The 27,763-nt window shown below is 40.4% G+C and overlaps 1 protein-coding gene across 1 annotated transcript in view; it reads right to left on the minus strand.

Annotated features, from left to right (window-relative positions):
* Window positions 1-27,529, minus strand: part of BLMH (bleomycin hydrolase) — a 44,756-nt gene extending 17,227 nt beyond the window's left edge. The window contains exons 1-10 of the mRNA XM_065897261.1: window positions 27,520-27,529; window positions 25,882-26,082; window positions 22,564-22,673; window positions 21,581-21,722; window positions 20,697-20,785; window positions 19,276-19,368; window positions 4,964-5,119; window positions 3,921-4,079; window positions 3,738-3,805; window positions 1,823-1,940 (exon numbers count right to left, since the gene is read on the minus strand). Of these exons, the coding sequence (XP_065753333.1) occupies window positions 1,823-1,940; window positions 3,738-3,805; window positions 3,921-4,079; window positions 4,964-5,119; window positions 19,276-19,368; window positions 20,697-20,785; window positions 21,581-21,722; window positions 22,564-22,673; window positions 25,882-26,082; window positions 27,520-27,529 (1,146 nt within the window). The remainder of the gene's footprint in view (window positions 1-1,822; window positions 1,941-3,737; window positions 3,806-3,920; window positions 4,080-4,963; window positions 5,120-19,275; window positions 19,369-20,696; window positions 20,786-21,580; window positions 21,723-22,563; window positions 22,674-25,881; window positions 26,083-27,519) is intronic.
* Window positions 27,530-27,763: the final 234 nt, after the last annotated feature.

The following is a 27,763-nucleotide window of genomic DNA, read 5'->3' on the forward strand; positions in this document are numbered from 1 at the left end:
AGAGAGCTGGCGCCTGAATTATCTCCTAATGATTTCATCTGTCAACTCCCACCTGCATAAAACTGCACGAGTCTCATCTACATGGGATTTGATTTTACTCCTGACCGTTTTCTTGAATCTCAGCAATTTTCAGTCTCAGAAATAGCCAACAATCAAACCCACAAGTTTCAAACACCCTTATCTGTACTACCTACCCCTTAATCTTAGCCCCAGGTACCTTTAAAACCACATCAATAAACTATACATTCTGGGGCTAGCTTATTAAATGTTTTGGTTTTCTACTCCCTGCATTATAGTCCATCTTTACTTTCCTTTTAAATATAACTGTTAGAATCTATATCACCTAAAGTCATTTATTATAGTAAGTTTCAAAATGTTTCTTCTTTCCTTTGCCAATGAATTCCTGCATGACCTAGATCAAGCCATGTCATCTACAAATATAGAATAATATCTGGACCTCCCTCAGAGGGATTCCAAGAAACCCGAAACAAGAAAGAATATCCCAGAATACTTACTAGCATTTATCTCTGCATTATCATTCAAATGCAGTGCAAACTAGTTATGCAGTGGTCAAAAACTCAAAGTAGAAGGAAGAGAAAAATCTCAATATAAAATTCCAGTTATGATAGTATTGATTCTGCTTTATAATATTTACAGGTAATGTAGCTCCGTTTCCCAGAGGGGAAAAAAAAGCATATTAATAAATCATGCCAATGAAAGAATGGAAGTTCCAGAGAAAATGACATGGAGTATGTATGATTTTTATTTCTGAAAAACAGGAATACTCTATAATAGAGATGGAAAATGATAAAACCCAAAACTCTCTTGGAAATTACAAGGTTTTTAGTTTGTTTTCCGTTTTACTAATCCTCTGAATAGTTTAAAAGTTTAACTTTAAGGAGCTTTAGTTATAAATCCACTGAATTTTACAATATAGGAGGTCCAAACATAAATATGAACAGCTTAATATTAATATTTTATTCTAAGTATTTTAGTAGTATTTTATTCTAGTTTATTTACTATAGAATTTTATTTCATTATTTACAGTATTTTATGAGAAGTTCCTTCTAATATTTTGCTTCTAAGGTCAAGGTAGTTATTCTGTGACTTTCTTTCCAATTAGGCTAGGAAAAGAACACTTCTGCTTGCAGTGGTAAAGAACTAAAGTATTTTGAAGTCTTCTCTTCTTTATGATCCCTGAGCACAGGAGTAAATATCTATTCTACAGCCTAGAAATGGGACGGCTTATTTGTGAAATAAAACTGCAGTTGTTGTTTCCAACACTGTGTCTTAGAAACAATGATATTACTAGTCAGAGTATTTCATAGGAAATTCAACATACTTTTTACATCCAATTTCCTGAAGCTCTGCATAAATCCAGTAATGGGCATGGAGTCTACAAATTACTGTTATTGACATTTTACTGCAGAAGAATCTGAATGACAAATGAAAGGAAGGTGAGTCTGAACATAAGTCATCAAGATATGAACACTTTCAGGGTACATTTTAATTCCTTATTAAACTGAAGTTATCCTCTCCCAAGTTCCCTTGCTGACCTCTTTTCACACCAAGAATTTCCAAAGTTACAGAAAAGCAGTTACTTCCTTACTCCCTGCTGACACAAATTCTGCTCCTCATGGAAAGTTTCTATTTTTATTACTTCTGAGCATCCAGCCAAACCCCAAGTGAGGCAGGTACAATGTCTTGCTAACTTTTAACAGAAATCATATACACTATAAGAAGCTCTGCTGGAATAAACGGTCTGCAGGAGCATGTAGATCCATCTATGCAAACACTGGAGTGGGCACGCTGAGGGTCATACCTTTTCTGAGACAGCAGTGAAGGTCATGGCGTGGGTCATAAGTGACTCACCAAAAGTCAGCCTCTCAGCTTTATTCATGTTCTTCATGGAGACACCAAACACTAACTCATGGTCATAGCTGTAAAAGAGAACAATAGCACAGAATATACAGAGTACAATCATGGGGGATAATTGGCTTCTGGTTGTAAAAGGATCATAGAAGAACCTGAAGGGGCTTTGCAGCTCCAGATATATCTGGGCTGTAGCTCTTTAGAGAACGTGGTACATGCAAAATTTAGTCTCTCAATGGGATTCCATTCTCTCTGTGTCACAAGAGTACTCAGAAAAATACAAAGTTATTAAACATAAATTCCCCAAATCAAAAAGCTGACAAGATAAGCTTGCATTGTCATTTTGGCAAGAAAACTTAAAAGTTTCTGAAGTAATTTCTTTCAAAAATGGTCTCTTTTGAGCCGGCAGAAGCACTCAGTTTCTGAATTCATTTAGATCACTGCTAACTGTGAAATTTAAATAAAGAGTGTCAAAATATTGGAGAATATTTTCGAAGTTTAAAAAACCTCATGAGTTCTCTCTTTTAGCAGATTTCCTTTCTCCTGTTGTTAACTGTCAAGATATTTACTCAATTTCCTACAAGTAATAATTACTTACAAGTAACACTAAAGTGATATATTTTAACAGTCAAGGAAGTTGAATGATTCAGTTCACAAATCAATCTTCATTGTCATAAACAAACAGGAGGAATGCTTTAAAGTATGTATGCATATTAGTCCTAGTTGTCATAAAGACAAAATACATAAGATATCAAAGCAATAGAAGTAGTTAAGAAGGCTCAAACAGCAAACAAGAGATCTGGAAAACCTTTAATTATAACCCCAAACGCACTAAGCAGATTTACACAGTAATCAGTTACTATTATTTTTATAACCTTTCGTAATCCAACTTTTTTTTTCTTTTTTTTGGCTGTGTTGGGTTTTCACTGCTGCGTGCAGGCTTTCTCTAGTTGTGGCGAGCTGGGGCTACTCTTCATTGTGGTGCGCTGGCTTTTCATTGCAGTGGCCTCTCTTGTTGCGGAGCACGGGCTCTAGGCACGCGGGCTTCAGCAGTTGTGGCGCGCGGGCTTAGTTGCTCTGTGGCATGTGGGATCTTCCCGGACCAGGGATCGAACCTGTGTCCCTGGTGTTGGCAGGTGGATTCTTAACCACTGTGCCACTAGGGAAGTCCCAGTAATCCAACTTTTAAGTTGCCTTTTTTAAAAAAAATATTTATTTATTTGGCTGCACCAGGTCTTAGTTGCGTCACACAGGATCTTCATTGCCTCATGCAGGATCTTTAGTTGCAGCATTTGGGATCTCTTAGTTGCATCATGTGAACTCTTAGCTGCAGCATGTGGGATATAGTTCCCTGACCAGGGATTGAACCCGGGCCTCCTGCATTGGGAGCGTGGAGTCTTAGCCACTGGACCACCCATGGAAGTCCCTTAAGTTGTCTTTTAAAAAGTAATTATTGTACAAAAATAAAGACAAAAAGTATGTGGCATCTTTGATAAATACTTGGTATCAAATACTTGGCATCCCATTGATTGTATCTTTTACAATATTACTTTGAGTGTTACATTATTTTTTTTTATATCAAAAAAAATTTTTTTTTAAGTGTCTTTCTCATGGAGGATGACTTTTTAGGAACATCCAACAATTTCAACTCAGATATGAAGTATGATCTTGACTTCCCAGGTTAGAGTTAAATATGTGGAGTTTCTGCTATGAATCCTCAAACTCTACAAAATAAAAAGAAACAGACCCACCCTCAGGCCAACCTTAATCTTGAGTGAACCTGAGCTGAGTCACTGCGTCCCAAGAGTGCGCTCCAACAGTCACAACCCACAAATGATTTTCTATTTTAAATTTCTTGCACTCACACATTCATGTCACTGAGGCCCAACTTGCCACTGAAGTGTTTTCCAACATCACAGCCAAACCATACAGCCTAGAAGTAGAGGAAAGAAGAAGAAAGAAGTCAACATAAGTTCTTCCTATTACACCAAAGAAGTTGGAAGAAAAGGTTTTAACCCCTAGGCAGAAGACAAAGAAACAATACCAACCTCTCCATCTTTGATGGAGGCAGCAACCATCTTTTTCAATAAGTCAATGGGCTGGTTGTTATATAGAGTTTTCCTCCCTCCAACCATGTTGCTTAAGTAGTCCACCGTGTAAAGTTTGCTGTACTTGTGGTGGGGCCGAGGGTCATTCACTAAACAAATCTATTGAGATCAAGAACATGTTGATTAGAACATAAAACCAGGAGTGTCAAGCAAGATACAGACCTCTCCTTTAAGTTCATATATTTGTTAACAAGCGTAGCACCTCTGCCTACAAGAACAAGCATTACACATTGTTAAATGAGAAACAAAAGGTGGTAAGGTCATGTGAGAGAGGTCCCTGTATATTCTAATTAGTATAAGGGACGTATTTGGGAGTTGCAACAACCTGTTTCTCCTACTGGCAGGAATCACCCCAAAACTAATTCTGCAGAATTGTGTGCACTGAGTAAGGCAAGATGGCAATTCACGAGTCCATCACTACAAGACCTCTGCTCTCAAGTTACCAGAAAGGCTCAACATCTGGCAGTACCACAACTGAGTTGGGACTCCAATCATAAAACAACGCCATGTGCTTTTAAGACGGTCAAGATGCCAGTGAAGAAGGGGCTCTAGTCATCTTGCTAGGTAGGTGGAGAAGCCCTGAAGTGAGCGGGAAAAACGAGGATGGGACACTGCTCCCTTCTGCAAGAGAGTCCCAAGAGGGGCCCACAGTAGAGTGATGCTCTGAACCCATGGTAAGAAACACCCAGTATGCTTTTATTTTCTTCACACCTGAGAATGACTCAGGGCCCAAATCAGGGGAGCATATGGGAATTCAACTGACTGCTGGCCCATAGTCAGAAAAGTCTCTGAAGAGGAGCACTGGGGATCCTAATATGACCAACTGAATTGGTACATAAAATACCTCGGAGGAAGGAGGAAAAATTGTGTTTAGTGTCTAGTTTGATGACCATGCATGGTAACCCAGGAATCATGTATTCTTTCTTGTAGTCAACAGGCATTTGAAAGTAAACAGCCAGTGGCTGCCAGTGCCTGTCTCCAACCTTATCTTCCATATTGAAGAGTGGCTTGACATGTTCCTTGTAAAACTTCAAAGGTGTTATGGGGCCAATCTTCTGATAGTTTTTATCTTTGTCTCGATACTCCCAGGTAAACGTCTCTGGTGGATTACCCAAACAGATGCACACCACTCTGAATATCTGGAAAAAAGGAGGACAGATGAGCGATGGCTAGGGAGAAGCAGTATTTTTTACCTCTTCATTTTCTTCTAACTTGGGAAACACAAGAAATCAGTGGCTAAATTCAAGCCAGAAATTTCACAGGAAATCTAATATTGCTCCAAAAATTGGAAGGTTGATGTCCAGGATTTGATATCAGCTAACTTCTGAGTTCTTAAATAAACACTGTGAACAATACAATTCTGAAATGTTAATATTTAGTGCTTAGTATTTGCCCTGCAAGTTAAACTTCCTTAGCCGAGAAATCACTCACTACTGATACACAACAAGACCTGGGCTGCTGCTCTGCTGATTATATTTCTTATTTTTTTTAATTTTTTTTTTTTTTGCGGTACGCGGGCCTCTCACTGTTGTGGCCTCTCCCGTTACGGAGCACAGGCTCCGACGCGCAGGCTCAGCGGCCATGGCTCACGGGCCCAGCCGCTCCGCGGCATGTGGGATCTTCCCGGACCGGGGCACAAACCTGCGTCCCCTGCATCTGCAGGCGGATTCTCAACCACTGTGCCACCAGGGAAGCCCTGCTGATTATATTTCAAGTGACAAATAATTACATACATTTTATGGATTTCCTTCCCTTTATGCTTCTAGGTTTTGCTTTGATTGTGACAGGGGTCTCTACTCACAGAAAAGTCATTAACTTTTTGGTGGAGCTTAGATGACAATGTCTATTAAAATTATTATTAGAACAAGACTAAATTTAGTAGTAAGGTACCAGTTTTTGGGTTGTGAGACCTAAACATACTATCCAATGATGTCATAAAACCTTCAATTAGCATTATTACAATCCAAGGATATTTCAATATTTTATATTATTTTCATCTTATAGAAAGACAAAAATAGAAGTATAGAGACATACCTTCCTCTTCTGTATCAAATTTGCTCTATCTTTTAAAAAATACACACTACGATCTGCTTCTTCTTTGTCCACCCCAGGCACCACCCTAATCCAATCTTATTACCTGTATTATTTGCTCCATACATTTGTATTGATATACTCCAATACAGTCAAAAGAAAGAGATCCTGTATTTATTAAGTGTGACTATTTTGTGCTAGATACTATATATCTGCTAGGTTAACTTAATTCTCACAGAACTCTCTCAAGGCATAATTTCCCCTCCTTTTTCTTTTCTTCCCCCAAAAGAGATTGAGACTCAAAGAAACTAAGTAACCTACTTAAGATCACATAGCTGGTAACTGGCAGAACCATGGTCTAAACTGACGTCACACACTGCCCAAAAAAAAAAAGTATTGCTCCATTGGTACAGGGTTTAAAACAAAAAAGGGAACATTTATTGACTGTTTTCTGTGCTGTACTACAATTTTTAAATATCATATATCTCAATCCTCTAAAAAAAATGGTAGGTATTATTCACATTTTACAGATAAGGAAACCAAGGCTCAGGGAAATAAATAGCTTGACTGAAGTCCTAAAGCCAATAAATCGCAAAATTAGGATTTGAACCCAGGTCTGACCTCAGCACTATTTCTATAACACCATGAATTAAGCATTTATCGTTTACTGTAACTTTCTGAGTTTCCTATAACCTGTCTCTTACAAAAGGTCATAAACTTCTCAAGGATAAGGACCAGGTCATGGATATTTAGTATCTCCTATAGCATCTAGCACTATACCTGACCTAGATATGATAAATGATGTGAACACTGTTCCACTCTCCACCACAGGATGAATAATTTCAGAAGTACCACCCTTTCTTCAAGTCACTTCTTTGTTGAAGATTCAATAATGCTTTCCTATTACCTCCCATAACAAATCTAAACTCCATGACCTGATCTACTTGTCTTCTTTTTTTTACTTCGGCATAACATACATTCAACAGGTATGCAAAGTGCACTAATCTTACATATACAGCTCAGTTCAAATTTTTACATAGGTATACACCCATGTAACCACCATTCAAATCAATATACAGAATATTTCCAGGGTCCCAAAGCTTCCCTAGCTCCCTTCTAATCAATAACCACACCTTCCCCAAGGTAAGCCTCATTTTTTTAATTTAAGCATCATTTTGGCTTATATAACCACTCATTATTTTTGCCTGTTCTTTAATTTCATATAAATGGAATCACATAGCATATTCTTTGCTGTGTATGGCAACCTTTGTTGACATAATGCCTGTAAGATTCACTCATGGTGCTGTGGGTATCACTAATTTGTCTTTACTGCTGTGTAAATATATTATAATTTATTCACTTGTGTTGGTGGACATGTGAGTTGTTTTCAGTGTAGGGTTATCTATAAAGCAGCTAAGAGTATTTTTACCCAAACGGTTTTCCAGGGGCTTGAAGGAATTTACATACTCTCCAGCAAAGGAAGAGAGTTCCAGTTGTTATATCAATACATTCTTGCCAAGCCTGGCACTGCATTTTTAATTTTAGCCATTTTGGTGGGTAAGTAATGGTATCCCCAATGTGGTTTTAGCTTGCATGTCTCTGATGAACACGGCTGGATTTTAAAGGCTCTCTGTAACTTCACCCAACCTTATTTCCCATCACGGAGCCTGCTCACCCGTCAGGCCTGTCTATGTCCCTCCTTACTGTCCACTCAATGCACTCAGCTCGTTGTCACCTTCATAACTTTACTGTCTCTTCTGTTCCTCAAAACCCAATCCTACTCCCATGCTATAAAACTCAGTGCAGGGAATTCCCTGGCGGTTCAGTGGTTAAGACTCCACACTTTCACTGCCGAGGGCCCGAGTTCAATCCCTGGTCAGAGGACTAAGACCCCGCAAGCCATGTGGCACAGCCAAAAAAAAAAATTAAAAAAAAAAAAAAAAAAAAAAAGCTCAGTGCAGGATGACCCTTTTCCAGAAAGTTTTCACTAATTAAATTTTTATGTCAGAAGTATTCAGAGAAGGGAGAAATTAGTGTGAGCTAGAAAAATTAACATTTGATTCCATAGTGTCATTTGTGTTTCTCTACTGTCTCCCCTGCTAGACTTAATCTACCAGGGACAGAAACTAGACCTTGGACGTATCCCAACAAACACTAGAAGAACCACATTAAAAACAGTTTTCTTAAATTGAAAGTTCTTCTCCAGTGACTGGTGTAAAACTTAAATTTAGGAGTTCAAACTGGGCAGACCCTAAAAGCAGAACAAAAGGGAAGGCTTAGAGAATAAAACAAAGCTATAGCCTGTAAGAAATAAACCTTTCCTTCCCCTCCTCTCCTTGGACCCCAACTCTGGAGAACTCTGCTGTCCTTAACCTGATAGACCCCACCCTCTTCCCTCACTTTACCCTCCACTCCCTTCAGAAATGTTGGCTCCTGCCTCTGCTCTAGAAAGAATCACCAGAGAATGATCTATGACGGCCTGATTTCTTAATACGCCCAACCCCACCACTTTCAGCCAGAAAGACCACTTAAGGAGCTTAGTTTTAGACACTCCTTAGCTGTACATTAGTAGTTGTTTTGAGTAGCCAGGACTTCTCCAGACTGACCTTTAAGTAAACTCCTTAGATACCCCAGTCCCTATCGGGCTTTAGGGAACACACGTCCAAGATCCCCCAATTCTAAATCGGCATCCATATGTTATCATCAGCCACTGAAATTGTATTTATTTCTCTTCATCATCTCCAGTGCATTCATTCTAGGCCTCAAAAAGCCTTGGGACAGACTGGAACCTGATACCAAGACTCAAACTTATTCTCTGAACCAAAGCTAGAAAACTAGATGTAGGCCTGCCTATGACATTAGGCCTATAATTAAGGATAAAAAGACTCTTAATTCATGTGCTATTTTGGAAGACAGAGCCTGACTCTACCATCTTAACAGAAACAGATTAGCCTACGGATGAAGTTATGTTTGCCTTTCATTTTATGTTTTGTTTCCCAAGAGAGAATCTTCCTTTACTAGGATTTACTTTGTGTTTTATGAGCCTGAACAGCTGCTCCTTAAACCACCTCTCTTTTTTTTTGCGGTACGCGGGCCTCTCACCGCTGTGGCCTCTCCCGTTGTGGAGCACAGGCTCTGGACGCACAGGCTCAGCAGCCATGGCTCACGGGCCCAGCCGCTCCACGCCATGTGGGATCTTCCCGGACCAGGGCACGAACCCGTGTCCCCTTCATTGGCAGGCGGACTCTCAACCACTGCGCCACCAGGGAAGCCCCACCTCTCTTCTAATGTTGTATCATTCTCAGGTTGGTTTCTAGTACAGAAAAGCAGCAGCAGGGCATCACATTAGCAACTGTAATTGAGCTAATCTAGCCATGGACTAATGAGCTCTGTCTGGGATTCATAAGGACCAGAGAGTCGTTTTGTATTTGCTCAGCACAAATGGCACCTTTCATCATGAGGACACTGCCACTGGTAACTAAAAACAATGACAGTGAAAGTATATAATCAGAACATGTTTAAATAAGGAAGGTTTTATAGACTTAAATGATATGTATTTTTAACTAGTAATCATTGTCACATGTGTATGAACATTTTATATGGGGTCATCTTGATTAATTCTCAGTCACCCAAGGGTGGTTTATCCAGTTCAGTTAGGCTCTGGCCAAAAAAAGGAGGCTAGGGCTAGGCCTAATGAAGATTTAAGACAACTAAGTGAATTTCTGTTTACTTTTAAACACATTCTAAATATAAATGAGTGTTTTACACTATAATTTACATATACCTCATTATGCATTTGACTCCCTATCTAAAGTGTTAAATCATTCCTTCCTTCTCCCCAAAAATGCATTAAAGGAAACCTGCATTTTAGTTATCTAAATGAATTCTATGATTAATCTTTTTGGAATACAAATACTTATGCCCTACTGCATATGATTTATAAATCTGAAGTTTTATCAAAGGTGCACATAAGGCATGAATGAGGATAAGGGTGACATCTCTTTCTCTTGGATTTTAGTAAAACTGTAATTTGAGACATGTTTCTTTGTTTACCATGACTATAATTATCCAAAGCCATTCAGATTCAAGTCAGTTTATAACACTTTGGAAGGAATATTTGGCTCCAAGTCAACTAACAATAGTTAAACAAGCTCTAATTTTTAAAAACTCTCCAAAGTATAGTCTCCAGGGCCCCTGCTGATACATTTCTTGATAAGAGACTCTGCTGTTCTGAAACAATATTCCCGGTTCCCAAAGTATAAAGCTGGCAGTGAGCTTTGTATATCTGAGTCTGCTCTCTGGTGGGCAACTTGGGAGTGTCACCTGTTTCTCACAAGATGCACTTGGTATTCAGGACAAAAAAAGATACTGGACACTGAACACAGTCATTATGCAGAACTGAATACTGGTAAATAATAAAACCAGGAAAGGGAATGGAAAAAAGAAAAAGGACACAGAAAGCATGAAATACAGGGCATAGGGAAAGAATGTGTAACCCCAATTTAAAGACAAATGACGTGGGATGGAGTCAATTCCTATACCCATGGCTAAACTGGAGACAGACATCAAGAGAGAGGAGGAAGGCAGGATGCAATAGTTGCGAGTCAGTCATGAATACTTAGAAGGATGAGAGTTGAAAGCCAGCTACAGGCAGACGCAGAATGGAGGAAACTGTAATAATTAGAAATGTTAGAATGGGAAGGTAGTGCAATGGTAACAACCAAGCTACTTGAAATGGAGCAAAATTGGTAAAGCTAAAAGATTTCAGTGCTTGGAACCACTGCAGAAGTGACAGAATATTAGAATCTTCATTTGTATTTACAATACTGTATTGCCTAGTAAAGTCTAAAGCACTGTAGAAATATTACTTACTTCTATTGTTATAAAAACACAAAGCTACAGTGCCATTAAGAAATCACCTACTCTGACTTTTTAAGTTTCACTGATGGAGAAATTAGGCTCATAGGTAAAATGACCTATTGATCACAGAGTAGAATGACCGCAAGGACACAGAAGTGGTCAAAGAATATAGCTGAACTTTGAAGGAAGTTCAGTGCTAAGGGTAAATGAACCAGTTACAAGAGGGAAGGAGTAGAGACCTTAGTGACTGCTGATCATGCAGAGAAAGGAGAGAGAAGACAGCTCTCTACTGCTTTCTGGTGGGGAATGAAAGAAAGGCAAGGATCTGTTTTAAAAACAAAAATCTTACCTGTGCCTGCAAAAGCAGGCAGAGAAGGAGATACTTTCTGGGGGCACCAAATACATTTTCAGGCAGGGAAAAACATAAAAAGGTACACTTAAGGGGTATGTGCCCTTCTGTGATGTTAAGAAAAACGAGGTCATACAGATGATAACTACAAATGATCATCTTGAGACTCCTAGAGTGGTGGCTGAATCAAAGAAATGGTTCGAAATTCAGACTCTCTAGTCCCACCCAGACCTACTGAATCAATCTGCACTTTAACAAGATCCTCAGGGGGTTCAACTGTACATTAAAGTTCGAAAGCACTACTTTAGAGCACATTTATTCTTTCCCTCCTCCAAAACCCTGCTTCTTCAATTACTGTTTCTCTCATTCACATCTGCTAGCCCTTACCACACAGTTTCCTCATCACTGCCCAAAAGCCCTCTCCTATCTGTAACCCCTCCCACTTCAGACACCATACATCACTCCAATTCTTCCCTCTTCCTTGTCCTCCACATCAGCAAGTCCTGACAGCTTCACTTCCAAGATACACCCCCAAATGTATTCATTTTTCTTAATCCTCACTCTCATCAATCTGGTCAGAACCACTAGGATATCTCATCTACACAACCACAAGAGCCTCCTAACTGGTCTCCCTACCTCCTCTCCCACTGTTTTACCATCCATTCTCAAAACAGCCAGAGTGTCATATTTTTAAAACAAAAATTAAACCATGTCACTCCTCAGCTTAAATTCCTCGGTGCCTAGCTCACTTAGAATAAAATGCAATATCCTTACCGTGGCTCACAGGTGCTATATTAGCCGGTTCTCATTTCCTCTGAAATCTATTCCAGCCATTCCCACTCTCTTTCCAAGCTCGAATCACACTGCCTTCTTTCTGTTCCTCAAAAATACCAAGCTTCCTCCTGTCCTAGGGCTTTTGCACCCACTGTCTCCTCAGCCTGCCATGCTCTATGTCCAGGTCTCTGAATGGATGGATTCTTCCTGCTATTCATATCTCAGCTCATATTTGACCTCAGAAAGGACTTTTTATTTTTTTGGCTGTGCCACGGCTTGCAGGATCTTAGTTCCCTGACCAGAGATTGAACCCCGGGGCCACAGCTGTAAAAGCCAAGCCCTAACACTGGACTTCCTTAACCACCCTATCAATCACCGCACTCTATGTTCTTCAGAGTACATATCACATCAGATTGTTTATTTACTTGTGTATCGTCTGCCTCCCTCCACTAGTATGTAAAATCCATGTGAGCAGGGACCAGGTCTGTTTCAGTCATCACTGCACCCACAGTGCTTAGAACATGCTTAATATTTAGTAGGTACTCAATAAATACTTATGGAATAAATGCGTATCAACTTCTCTCCTCCGCACTGCCGAGCTTCTTGAAACTCCCTGCCTCTCCGTGCCATGGTATGACTCCTTTCCACCTAGCTCCTTCCCTTCTCCATTCCACACACCCCTACTCAGGAATCAGCAGCCTTTCCTCAGTCTTCAGAGTCTCTGGCCTGTCTGCAGCATCTGACACTGATGACCAGCACCTACATCACACAGTTCTTGCACTCACTTTTTTAGAAATAGAAGTTTTATGGAAACAGATTATTTTCCAGAATTCTTTACTCAGACCTATTCTATCCTTCCATTCTCCCTCAGGAATTTCAAAAATTCGCAAGGCTTCAGCCACCTGTACTAGCATCACTATCACTTTTCTAGATCATTCTCTTTCCTGAACTTTGGAATTATTTCCATATGCTTGAAACCCATTTCCAACTGGACAGTGCCTTGGGACTAGGCACTCTGAAGTCAGTATTTCTCCTCTTCACCGTGGCCTCTGAAAAGAGCTTCTCTTACTGATGTGTGTGACCCACAGCAGCATTCTCCCAGTTGCCAGGCTTAAAACCTTAAAGTTATTTGTAATGATGAACGCCTGGCAGATAAGTTGCCAAGTGCTACGGATTTTTCCTCTGAGATGTCTCACATTTCTCTCATTTCCATTTCTATCTTCACTATCCTCGTTCAGGCCAAATTAGTACCACCTGGACTGCTACAGCTTCTAACTGGTCTTCCTACCTCTCCTCCTTCCAGTTTCACCTATTTAACTAACAATCTCCTGAAGTGCAGCTTTACTTCAAAAGGGAAATGCAATTTGTGAATATAATCTATTTCCTTTAAGAACCTCAAGGGAAAGGTTAGTCCCCTATTCAGTGTCAGAAATGTCCTCTACGACTATCAAAATAATAATTCCTTTCCTCTTCCAGAATCCAAAAGAGAAGACCATATTAGAAAATGTTACTTCTTAGCAGCAGTGGCTCTTAAACCAGAATCACCTGAGAAGCTTTTAATGGTACAGATGCCACAATTCGACAAATGCCAAAACAAAATTCACCAGGAAAACAATAAGAGAACAATGAGATGGGGCTAACTCTACAAACACTAAAACACTATAAATAGCTTCAGTAACTAAAATACAGAGTTACTGGCAGATGAATAAACACACTAAACGAACAGAATTGCATGCCTGGAGACTTTAGAAATGATAGATGGCATCTCAAATTAAGGGGTAGGGAGAGGATGGACTATTTGAAAAGATGTGGGTCAACTGGGTAGCCTTGAGAGGAAAAAAGTTAGATCCATACCTCATACCCTATGCCAGGATAAATTCTAAATGGATCAGAGATTCAAACACAAAAATCAAAACTATAAGTACTAGAAGAAAAATTCTTTTATAATTTGAGAAAAGCTTTTCTAATTAAAAACATTAAAAATTTCAAATTTGACTATATATAAGTAAAAAATTCTGCATAGGGCTTTCCTGGTGGCACAGTGGTTGAGAATCTGCCTACTAATGCAGGGGACATGGGTTCGAGCCCTGGTCTGGGAGGATCCCACATGCTGCGGAGCAACTAGGCCCGTGAGCCACAACTACTGAGCCTGCGTGTCTGGAGCCCGTGCTCCGCAACAAGAGAGACCGCGATAGTGAGAGGCCCGCGCACCGCGATGAAGAGTGGCCCCCGCTTGCCACAACTAGAGAAAGCCCTCGCACAGAAACGAAGCCCCAACACAGCAAAAATAAATAATAAAATTAATTAATAAACTCCTACCCCCAACATCTTCTTAAAAAGAAAAATACTGCATAGCAAAAAAAAAAGCATATCACAGATAAGCAACAAACTAAGAAAAAAATTTTGCATCTCATATCACAATGGGCTAATTTCTGTAACATTTAAGGAATACCTAGAAATTGATAAAAGACCAAGAAAAAAAACAAGTAAAGGATAAGAATACACAGTTTACAGAACAGATGCTTAGCCCCACTCAAAGTAAGAAAATATAAATTAAAATTACAATGAGATAGTTTATCTATCAGACTGTTTACCTGTCAACTGTGTACCTTATCAGATCGGGAAGGATCCGATTGTTTGATAAATGCACTGCCTTGATAAATCTAAAGGGAAACAGGTTCTATCAGATATTGCTGATGAGAGCGTAAATTGATAGACCCTCCAAAGAGATTAATTTGGCATTATATATCAAAATTACAAATGTATATTCTCCCTGACTCAAAAATTCTATTTCTGTTTTTTAAAAAAGGAATCTCTGGAAGGATGGCTAACAGCTAAAACTAATAACAAAAACTAATAAAGCTAATTTGGGGGTACATAGTAATTGGAAGGATGGAGAATAGGGTGAGAAGACTTCTCACTGTATATCTTCTTCTATTTTTGATATTTATGCTAAGTGAAATGTCAGACAGAAAAACACTGTATGATATCACTCACATGTGGAATCTAAAAGATACAACAAACTAGTGAATATAACAAAAAAGAAACAGACTCACAGATACAGAGAACAAACAAGTGGTTACCAGTGTGTGTGGGGGAGGGGCAACATAGGGACGGGGAAGTGGGAGGCACAAACTAATGGGTGTAAGACAAGCTCAAGGATGCACTGTACAACATGGGGGATATAGCCAATATCTTATAATAACTGTACATGGAAAGTAACCTTTAAAAATTGTATTAAAAGAAACTATAGGCTTTAGAGAAAGACAAAGAAAATGAAAAAACCAAGTTATAAAACAGTGTATAGGATCCCTTTTTAAAGCTATTTTTATATGATCTTAAATGAAAAAAACGTGGAAGAAAATGCACCAGAGTGTTAGCAGTGATAACCTTTGGCTCACAAGGACTTTCTATGTCATCCTTCCCTGTGTTAGTATGTAATTTCTTATATTTATAAAGTTTAAAAGCACAAGCATTATTCATGCTCCTGGTGTAACACTCAAAAGCCTCTAATGTGCAACAGGGTAGAATGATTAGCAAATGTAAATCAAATATGTTGTATGTTTCAAACTAAGAAGTTAATTGTTCAGTTGAAAAAATAAATGGGTATACCTCCAAAAGAAAGATAACTAGGCCCTAATCTCAAGGAAAATGACCTTGACCTTAGGTCTGAAGCAAGCCTAAGCCCATATATTGTTTTTTTGGTTTTTTTGCGGTACGCGGGCCTCTCACTGTTGTGGCCTCTCCCATTGCAGAGCACAGGCTCCGGACGCACAGGCTCAGTGGCCATGGCTCACGGGCCCAGCCGCTCCGTGGCATGTGGGATCTTCCCAGACCGGGGCACGAATCCGTGTCCCCTGCACTGGCAGGCGGACTCTCAACCACTGTGCCACCAGGGAAGCCCCCATATATTGTTTTTAAGAGCTGAGAGCCACTGCTATAGAATTTCCTGAGTAAATCATAATGACTCCCTGTCTCTTCCTATGGCACTGATAAATATTGTTTCTGGTCTTTGTTTTATGTTTTGCTTTTTAACAGAGTTTTGGTAGAGAATACACTTAATAATCCTAAGGGAATCTGGAGGCTAAAAGAGAGTAGACACACTAAGAAAACACTACAACAGAAGTGACTACACCGGGGGCTTCCCTGGTGGCGCAGTGGTTGAGAGTCCGCCTGCCGATGCAGGGGACACGGGTTCGTGCCCCGGTCCGGGAAGATCCCACATGCCGCGGAGTGGCTGGGCCCTTGAGCCATGGCCACTGAGCCTGTGCGTCCAGAGCCTGTGCTCCGCAATGGGAGAGGCCACACAGTGAGAGGCCTGCGTACCACAAAAAAAAAAAAAAAAAAAAAGTGACTACACGGTTCCAGATCTGCCTTGCCTGTCATCACAACAAACAACCTGCCTTTCTCTTCTCTTAGAAAGAATGCCTTTAGCATAAATACATTTCATTCAAAGCTATCTGAGCTTCATGGCTGTTAAGTCATCATTTTGATGTGCCTACAAGGCTAGGCAAAACATACGTACTAATTTGTGGCTTTAAAACCACAGCTAGACTCTTCATTACATAAGAGTCAGGTTAAATAAAGAGTTATCTATGGGATGTAAAAATCTAAAGACCTATACCACACAGAATTCTGTAGTCAACAGTTTACCTAGAATCATTAAGTAAAAAACCCTATTTATAAAACATCCATACTCAGGACTTGTTACGGTAGTGGTGTACTATTTTTCCAAGGTTAAGAACAGGAGAAAAAAGATATGTGAAATATACCTGCCCTAATTCTTTTTTTTTTTTTTCTTTTGGCTGCACCACACCACATGTGGGATCCTAGTTCCCCAACAAGGGATCGAACCTGCGCCCCCTGCACTGGAAGTGCAGAGTCTTAACCACTGGACCACCAGGGAAGTGAACCTGCCCTAATTCTTATCAGCTAATCCCAGAGTCAGAACATGGATTTTAGACATATCATTTAAAAGATCATTAAAGCAAACATCTTAAGCCAACAGAATTCTTGTTTTTTGCAATAAGTATTATCTGAGCCTGTTTCCATAACTCTTTATAGAAGCTTCATCCTTACTACACCCCACCATCTTACTATAATCATAAATAAAGGCAAATTATGCAGGAGATATGGCTTCAACAGGAGAGATCATTCCAAGGAGTAAGGGGAAAAACTAACATTTATTGGACCACTGCTATGTACCAGGAACGATGCCTTATACTCTTATACTAATTCCTTATTTGATCCCCACAAAAATCCAATGAGAAATATATTTTAAACCCCAAACGGAATCTCAGACAGGTGAAGTATTTTATCCAAAATCACAGAGCTGTTAAGTGATAGAGCCGGAACTGAAACCCATGTCCTACTCCAAAACCTATTTTCTTCTACTACAATCAGATACCTCTCTTAACAAAGAACACGTAAGGAGTAAAGAGGTAAATATGAGATAATTTAAATGTATCTAGCAAAATGAAACCTCTGTATTCATCCACTGAACAATATTTAAGAAATGAATATTGTATCAAGCTGGACGTGTTACACTTGAACAAATTGAGACTTCAGAGCTTCAGGAACCTGTCTCAGGTCACATGGCTGTTAAATGAGGAGATTAGGTAGCCTGACTCCAGAGACCATGCTCTCTACTACACTATGCTGCCTCTCTAAAATTCAAAGGAAAACACGAGTGAAGCATTAATGCTGTGCACTGCAGTGAAAAAATTTAGGCCATCTTAATTCCATACAAACAGTCTTGAAAGGACTGTTAGTTGAGTGATTCCTAGTAATGGGCCCACTGGATGAAAAAGGGAAATGTTTGTACTTTTCTCAAAGTGATTTCACAGTTTTATACATATTCATCTGGATTATGAATAGTATTTAATAATAAAGATTTTTAACTGCCTTGATAATAAATATTACTGCCTTATATTTGTTTAATGCTTATTAAGTTTTCCACAATGTTTTCACATACATTATTTTAACTGTTATAACCATTGATAGCTTCTCATCTTTATTCCTGTAGAATAAAACCAAAAGACCTGGCATCTACTTAAGATCCCTCACAGCTCTGCCTTTCTAGCTTAATTTACTACCAAACACACTCACAAAATGTTATGTTTCAGCTACCCTGTTCTCTGAAGATTCCACCTTTGTTCATGCCACTGTACATGCAATTCCTGTTGTCTGGAATGGTTTTCCCAGTTACCCATCTGGTACGTCTTTACTGCTCTTTCAAGAGCTGGTTCCAATATCTTCCACATGAAACCTTCAGTTCACTGAATTAGTCACTCCCTCCTCTATGACCACCAAATCCTTTATAACACATCTCTAGCATAGGATTCATTATAATTATCCATGTGTTTCTTTTACCAAGAGATTGAGCTCCTTGAAAGTAGAGACCACGTCTTTCTCATCTTTGTATTCCCAGTGGCAAACTCATAGCACGTAGTCAATATTTATGAAATGAATAAGAGTGAATTATAGAATAATAAATTGGGAAATAGAAGATATAAGTACAAGTCCCATACTAAACTGCAAAGTTTATACCTCAGTCTTTTCAGCTGTAAAATAAGTAATTTTCTTTCTTTTATTTTTTAAAGATTCTATACTTTATTTTTTATTTATTTATTTTTGGCTGCATTGGGTCTTCGTTGCTGCACGCAAGCTTTCTGTAGTTGAGGCGAGCGGGGGATACTCTCTGTTGCGGTGCGTGGGCTTCTCATTGCAGTGGCTTCTCTTGTTGTGGAGCATGGGCTCTAGGCATGCAGGTTTCAGTAGTTGTGGCACACGGGCTCAGTAGTTGTGGCTCGCAGGCTCTAGAGCACAGGCTCAGTAGTTGTGGTGCACAGGCTTAGTTGCTCTGTGGCATGTGGGATCTTCCAGGACTAGGGCTCAAACCCGTGTCCCCTGCATTGGCAGGCAGATTCTTAACCAGTGCGCCACCAGGGAAGCCGTTTTTTTAATATTTACTTATTTATTTATTTTGGCTGCACCAGGTCTTAGTTGTGGCATGCAGGATATCTAGTTGTGGCATGTGGACTACTTAGTGGCGGCATGCATCTGGGATCTAGTTCCCTGACCAGGGCTTGAACCCAGGTCCCCCACATTGGGAGCTCAGGGTCTCACCCACTGGACCATCAGGGAAGTCCCTAAAATAAGTAATTTTCAATTCAATTCAACATTAACTACAATGACCACGCTTCCCAATCAACGTAACACATAGGAATATTCTGAGAGTTCTTTAGAAGGGACACAAAAAATCCAAATAATTGTCATTACCTCCTCCATCATGGCATCCTGTGTGGCTGAGATTTCTCCTTTGGTTGCGCCGCTGTGTACCAGGTTCCTTAGTCGTATACAGAATTCTCTCATCTATGACAGAAACTTATTCAGTTACCCATATTCAACTATAAATGAGCCTAATAGACCAGTGCTATCTCTATTTTGAAGTATAACTCAGCCAAGACCCCGAGGAAAGTTCATAAAAGCAAATGCATTTTTCCCCAACCAGTCCACTTAAACACAGAGCTAAAAACCCTCTCCATAAGGAGAAAAGACTTGGATCACTCCCCAAAAATACTAGATGGAACTGCTCCTGCTCTGCAACTGATGGCACCCTCTGTGATACATGTCTGGGGATGGGGAAAACATGTAATTCCATAATGCCATCACCCCCTGAAAAAGCAAGAGACAAGCTGATTATGCCACTAAGTCACTCCAATAGACTTTAATTTACAATTTTACTGGTTGTCCATTTCTTCTCTGTAAAATCATTATGACCATGGCTATGCCAACCCCCAATATACTTTTCATTTTTGTTGTTTTCAATTTTGAGAGATGCCAAAGATAAAGGTGCGTCATAAACCTAACCACCGTGCTAAAGAGAATCTTGCTCCCACCTGAAATGGAATCCAATGCTATACTATTTTTTTTTTAATGCTATACTATTAATGACCTTTTAGCCTGTGGATAATAATCCCCAGTTTCCTGGGTGGAAAATAACCTACTTCTAATACTGAGGAAACACATTTACAGTTTATTTTAAAATGTAGTCTTTCTCCCAGGGATGACAAATCCAATTTTAGCCTCATAGATCAAGACAGCAGATTCTGGCAACTCCCAGTTCTTAAAAAAGATTTCTGGCTGGCAGAGCAGCATCCCTGTAGGATTCACAATCCTCCTTGGGAAAATGGGTTATGTAGAGAAGAGAGAATGATTCATTAAGACAACTGAGGCAATAAAAAGCAGTTCAGTGACTACATCAAATGTTAAGTGAATGGATAAACTACACTGATATAGTTTGGGGAAGCCGCAGAACTCTGCATACTCTTTGAGGAAGTCTTCCAAAGAGTTCTTTTTGGTTTTACTAGAACATAAAGCTGCCCCAGTCCACCTCCACTAGAACCAAGTTAGCATGCTTGTGGCTGAGAATGGGACTTTCTTTCCTCAGTACCCATAAGAAAATATTAAAATCAACAGAAATAAAAGTGGGAGATTTTTAAAGAGAAGGAAAAAAACCACCCTAATCTCAATTATTTTTAAAGTTAATATGAGACTACATTGCCTTGGATAGACACTGAGTAGCTATCTTGTACATAGACTGTGTATACTGAAATGCCCAGGAATGTCCCTGGAAAATCAGTTAGGAGTTTTAAGGTAAGTATACTACATGCAATCCCACCCTGCTCCATATGCTGTACCTTGTGATTCAGAATATCATTCATCCTTCTGGTTGCCTCTGTTGTATAAGATTCAGGGAAGCACTTCTTAGGGATAACACCATATTTTTCTAAAAGAAAACAAATTTTAATGTTCAATAAAGTAAACGTATACTCCAGTGTCAGGAACCCTGGCAAAAATAGCTATTGCTTTTTAAAATAGGCCATATTGGGCTTCCCTGGTGGTGAAGTGGTTGAGAGTCCGCCTGCCGATGCAGTGGACACGGGTTCGTGCCCCGGTCCGGGAAGATCCCACATGCTGCGGAGCGGCTGGGCCCGTGAGCCATGGCCGCTGAGCCTGTGCTCTGCAACGGGAGAGGCCACAACAGTGAGAGGCCCGCATACCGCAAAAAAAAAAAAAAGGGCCATATTTTGCTAGTCTAACTCAGAAAACTTAATGATCTTACAATATTATTAAACAGGTCATTTAATCTGCCTATTTACCCATTTATCTTGAATTAATTCTGTTCTTTTTAATCTAACACACTTTGTAAAGTATTCAGCATGATGAAGTTTCTCCAAAAGACAATTTTTTGAATGAGGACATTTTCAAACAGTTGCAGTTTCAACACGTTTCTTGTTTACATCAATGGATAAGAGATAAATTTTTTCATAGAAAGTTAGTTCTACTTAATACAACCTTTTCTTCTCTAACTCAACCTTCACAGTACCTATCTCCTTACCTCTAATTTAAGAAAGGTACTTAATAGGTAAGAGTGTGAGATAAAGGTTCTTAGAGCTAACTGTATACCCCTCTGGGGACCAATTCTACTCTGTACTTAACCACCAAAGAAATGGCTTATGCCTAACTACAGAGCCGTGCTTGATCATGCTGGGTTTCAGTTTCATTAGAGAAAGGCTCTTACCAACAATATTGACAAGCATATCCCATTGTCCTCCATCATTTGCAGGATTCGTAAGCAAATACTGCACCAGCCTACCATCCTCAGGCTCCTTTTTCTGGGCTGTGTCCACAAAAGCATTTAAGAAGAAATAACAGCGTTCAACCTAGAGTAAGAAAGTTAAGTAAAATTAAAGGAGAAGAGAGCTAATTATCTTTATTGGCATTATCAACAGAATATGAGTCCTGGAACTACTGTAGACCCAACAGAGTAGGTATTTTTAAACTAAAGTTGGTAATTACATAGCAGTATCTCTGGGGCTTCCCTGGGGGTCCAGTGGTTAAGACTCCGCACTTCCACTGCAGGGAGCATGGGTTCGATCCCTGGTTGGGGAACTAAGATTCCCACATGTCACGTGGTGTGTGGGGGAAAAAAAAAAAAAAGCAGTATCTGGCTTCATGAGAATGTCTGAAGTGTTTTCCTTTATCTGTGTGTACACATTGTAATAGGTTATCCAAATCAAGGCACTGCTTTATTCTGAAACAGAAAAATCTGATATTTAGAGTCTTCAATCAATAAAGATCTAATGGACACATATAACATACACTTTAAAAGATAAAAAACTGGAATAAAATTATTTACTGTTTTTCAGACAAGTATTACCCGGAGAAAGGGAATTAGGTCCTAGAAATACAAATAATCTACTTAAAGATGCTAAAAGGGGAAATCACTGAAAACAAAATAAAAAATTTTAAATAAGAAAGAAACAAGGAAGTAGTAAGGTGAGTCATCAGACTAATTATTTCATTGCAAAAAGTAGCCACCTACCAACCAAAAGTAGCTCTGCCTTTGGAAAGAGTCAACTTTTGATACTTTGGAAATCAGAATAAATGCTGTCCCATCTATAATGGAAGGCAGACTACAACTAGAAAAGCAAGAAATGAAGAGATAGTCCCTACCGAGGTTGATACTGAAACAAAAAGAATATTTCAAGATCAGTCCCATACCTTGTCCCAGAAAAAGAGGTAAGACTGACTAAATTCAAATTCTTCAATATTTAATTTTCTCATGAATGGAAGTCTCATAACATTCAGACAAGAAAAGATCCAGCATCGCCCTGAAAAAAGAAAGGAAATCAAGAAATTACGATGAATGTTCACATAGATTCCATCGTTCCAACTGTATTTCCTAACACTGAATCTATGACAAGATCTTGGACAATTTAAGACCAAATCAGAAAGAGCAGAAAGATACAAAAACAAAAACAAGAAAGGTAGTACTTACTATCTGCAATATATATGCAAAGGTTTATATCCTTAACATATTTAAAAAATCGCTTTACGTATCACATAAAGAATCAATTACAAGTCACCTAAGAAAATTACATTAGAAAAAGAAATACTGGTAGAGAAACATGAGCAAAGATCATGAACAGCTAATTTAATAGTCAAAAAAGATACAAATAGCCAAGAAACATTTTTTTAAAGTTCATCATTAGACACCTGTTAAATGGAGAAACGTTATTTTTCAATTAATAATGCCCAATATTGGCAAGGACCTGGAGAAACAGCATTATTATATACCCTGGATAGGAATCTAAACAGGTGAAAAATATCTGAAGGCAATCTGGCAATATGTGGCAAAACCTTTAAAAAGTCTCCACCCTTTAGTGTGGAATATATAGTATATGCTTCAGTATAAGATGACTCTAACATAAGTCAATCCCCATGACCCCAACGAGAATTTTTTTTTAAGTTATTTAGTTAACTGGATTATATAAACACTTAAAAATATAGATGAAATAGTAACTGTCTGCCTATAATATTTAATTTAGATATTTAAAATCATATTAATATAATAAATTGATGTAGAAGCATTGTTTTTTCCACTTTCACGTCATTTTCACACTGATCCACACTTTTCACGTGCATCTTGGCAACAGTGCCTTTACTATTATTAGATCCACTCTTTCAAACAGAACACATCATCCTTCTTCCATCTACTATGTTTGAGTCACAGCAATGCTTTGAATCCATGCATAATGCTGTCCCTAAAAAATGTTATGCCACCACCATATAATCATATTCGTCATTTGTCCTGTAAGTGGATAATCACACACTCCACAATGTCACCATCTTCTGTACTTCTGTACTTCATCTCTCACCAAGTGATCTTTAGAGGTCTATTTACAAGGATATCCAACATTTCCACGTGAGGTCATGTCCTAGAAAAATACTGCATTCAAATTTTCTGCTTTTTAAAAAAACGGATTCAATCAAATGATCTCCATAAGTATCCCAAACTAGCATGGATCAAGGTCATTTCAGAGTAATTAATGTCTTTGCCAAAATGTACTTTACTTCAAATTAAATTAACTGAGAATGCTCATTATCAAAGTCTTTGTAAAGCCTCACACATAGGGTAACTCTTTTCTAAGGAAGATTCAGAGGGGAAATACCTTGACTTTTATCTGGGCATAACTTTTTTACTAATATGAAAATACATTCATAATATATTGGTAAGTGAAAAAGGTAGGGAGGTTACCTAACAATATGTAAGGTATCACCTATATTAAACACACACACACAGAATAAAGACCTGACAGAATACTTACTCGTCGGTATTTTGCAAATATTCTACAATTGAACAACAGTAATCTTACACGAAGAAAAAATAATTAAAAATAAGTAACTACACACAGTGTTTTTCAAAAGTCACTAATGGGGCTTCCCCAGTGGCACAGTGGTTAAGAATCCACCTGCCAATGCAGGGGACACGAATTCGAGCCCTGGTCCAGGAAGATCCCACATGCTACGGACCAACTAAGCCTGTGCACCACAACTACTGAGCCTGCACTCTACAGCCCGCGAGCCACAACTACTGAGCCCGAGTACCCCAACTACTGAAGCCCGCACGCATAGAGCCCATGCTCCGCAACAAGAGAAGCCACTGCAATGAGAAGCCTGCGCACCACAATGAAGAGTAGCCCCCATTCACTGCAACTAGAGAACAGTCCGCGCGCAGCAATGAAGACCCAACACAGCCAAAAATAAATAAAATAAATAAAAAAACTTTTTTAAAGTCACTAATGACTTAGTATAGCTCATCTTTACCTTGGTTTTATCTGTATGCCACCTCTCTCATAAGCACACTATTATTTTCTAGTGAGGAAATCTGGATGAACTGTTAATGTGAAAACTGCAGGAAAATAACCTACATAGCTCATGTGCTATTTGTACCTCTTGCAAGTAAAAGTGACACTACAGGATATATAAGACATGATCTGTTCTAGATGAACATTTCCAGGCTTTTCCCTAAAAGGGCACTGCAATCTAAACTATGTAGGACCACTAATAACATTACTAACTGGATCTAACTGGATAATTTGTAGCCTGACAGGCCACACCACCCCAAGCACTTTCTACTGTGGCAAAATATTAATTATTGCAAGATCATAATTTTTTTCTTAAAATTTAAACATAAACTTTACTGAGGTATAATTTACATACAATAAAATACATCCATGTTATAAATGTACACTTGGAGTTCTGACTGGCTTTAAGCAAGCAGTGATCTACTTTCTGCCAAAATAAATAGACTGGGAGTAGTTTTAAAACGGATAGACTTTAAAAAGTCCTTTTAGTACAATTCTGCCATGAGAATGTCCTTATTTAGATTCCTGGATAACCCATCTTTCACTGTAGCTGTTTTTCTGTTTTCTAGTAGTGCTAGATAGCAGATAGCAAAGCAAGAGCTCTTGACCAGCAAGGCATGAGAAATGAGTATTTTCTGTATTACGAACTAGTCTACTGGTGATAACTTAGCCCATTAGCACATGTGTTCAAATTGCAACCAAAAGGTACACTTAAAAAGAACATTTGATGATATTTTGATGCAATTACATTGTGTCTTTTCCATCCCATACATTTGTACATGGCCTTCTGGGCAACGTGGAGGTGTCCTCTAAGGCATGAACCTTTTTGCATGATCTGTTTTGTACCAAGAACATATATCTCCAAGACATGGGGCTGCAGTCACATAACTTCAAGACAGAATATCGTGAATTACATTCAAACAGATGACCATGGGCTAGTCAGTCACTTTAGTGCTCAAATCAAATATACTAATGAACCACAGAGCACGAAAACAAGTCACAAAGTAACCTTCTTGGACCTGCCTGTACTTGGCGCCTGTTCTCTAAAAATTTACTACAACTTCTTTCTATCCAAACCTCTTCTCTCCTAAGGCCATTCTTAGGTAAGACACCACGATGGGACGCTGTAAAGAAAGTCAAGGGAAGTGTGCAAGAAGTTTGAAGACCTCACCTGAGCTCTTCTGGTTGGTGACAGGCTTGCCTTCAGGATGCACGGCGTGCTGGAACACATGCTGAACACCCTGGACCGTGGCCCTCTTCAGACAGATGTCCAGGAGGTCGTGGGTAGTGCCGACATTCTGGGCCAGTACGAACTGAGGATCGGAATTCAGTTTCTGAAGCAGAGCTGCTACCTTCTCCGAATTCAGTCCTGCTAAAAGACCAAACGGGATTGATTGTAACATCAAAAAGAGGCTGAGAAGGGCTGATCCGGGACTCCCACACTCGGGCTCTAACTTGGTTAAGAGCATCCCGTGGTGACCATAGCAGCGGAGAAGCCCTTCACCGGCGTCCTCGCCCACGATGCTGCCTCCCTCCGGGCCGCTCCAGCCCACCCAAAAAGCTCTACCCTCACCATCGCCCCGGGACCCGGCCCCGGCCCTTCCCCGCCGCCCCGGCCCTTCCCCGCCGCCGGGCCTCCGGGGCGCAGCTGAGTCCCCAGAGGCTACCCGCGCCCCCCGGCTTACCCTCGGCGGGGAAGAGTGGCGCCTCACCCGCGTCGTTCATGGCGCCCACGCTGCCCGGCGGGGGAACGGTAGTTTCGGGGTCCTCAGGCAAGAGCCGGGGCTGCACAGCGGTTCGCTGCCAAAGCTGCCCGACCTGGCTCTCGCACCCCGACCGCCGGAAAGAGGAAACCGGCTCAGCGGTGGCGGACGGCTGAGAGAAACGGGGTCCGCGGAGGGACAAAACTCCCCCCACGCGTTGCTGAGTCAGCGCCATCGGGGCTGGCCCCGCCCGTGGGAGGGCCGAGGGGGCGGGTCGCTGACGCGCTGCAGCCGCCTGCGCCCCCGCCACGGGCGGGTCCCCCTCGGCTCAGGCCCAAGCTCTCCCTCAGCGCTGCCAGCCGTCGGTCCCCGCGGAGCCGGCGTCCACAGCCAGCCGTGATTACGCTTCCTGACCGCCGGGGCGCCCTCCTGGGATAAGGTCAGCCCCGAGCGTGGAACTCGAGGGGTTACATGCTGGGCCCGGAGACCGAATACCCTAGCATTGTGAAATTGGCCCCATGAAGCCTTTTCAGAGGCCAAAAGGGGACTCCAAGGCGGTAGGGCGGGCTCAGGAGCCGCATAATTAAGCACTGGGCTTAGGATGGGTTGACTCGTTTCAGAAATGAACCCGAAAGCTCTTCCAATAGGCATCCTTGGCCGACCAGCCACAGCACTTTCAATGGCAGTGTTTTTTGTGTTTGAGGGGAAATGGAATCAAGCTGTTTCTTACCCACTCAGTTGCTACCAGGGTTCAACAAACATACAATTGCTGGAACCTCCCTGGTGGCGCAGTGGTTAAGAATCTGCCTGCCCATGCAGGAGACACAGGTTCGATCCCTGGTCCGGGAAGATCCCACATGCTGTGGAGCAACTAAGACCATGCAAGCCACAAGTACTGAGCCCGCATGCTGCAACTACTGAAGCCTGCGTGCCTAGAGCCCGTGGTCCACAGCAAGAGAAGCCACCACAATGAGAAGCCCACGCACTGCGTGGAAAAGTAGCCCCCGCTCGCGGCAACTAGGGAAAGCCTGCGCGCAGCCAAAAAACCCAAAGCAGCCCCCCAAAAAAAAAAAAAAAAAAAAAAACCAAGAACATAAAAAACATACAATTACTCATTTCGAGGAAACTACCCATTCTGGGCTTCATGGAGTCAGTGAGTGTCTCCTACCTAGCTAAGGGGAGTGACAGAAGTCAGTCTGATGCATAGATACTGTTTGTCCAGCCCTCTACAAAACCTTCAAATGAGCGGGCCCTCGTCCCCAGGCTTTCAGGATAACTGAAGTTTAACAAGGTTTTGAGATAGTGAAGCCTTTTTATGTTGTTTTTCGTGCTCTAAAATCTCAAACCTTA

The sequence above is a fragment of the Phocoena phocoena genome, chromosome 19 (genome assembly GCF_963924675.1).
Source record: "Phocoena phocoena chromosome 19, mPhoPho1.1, whole genome shotgun sequence".
Taxonomy (NCBI): Eukaryota; Metazoa; Chordata; class Mammalia; order Artiodactyla; family Phocoenidae; genus Phocoena; species Phocoena phocoena.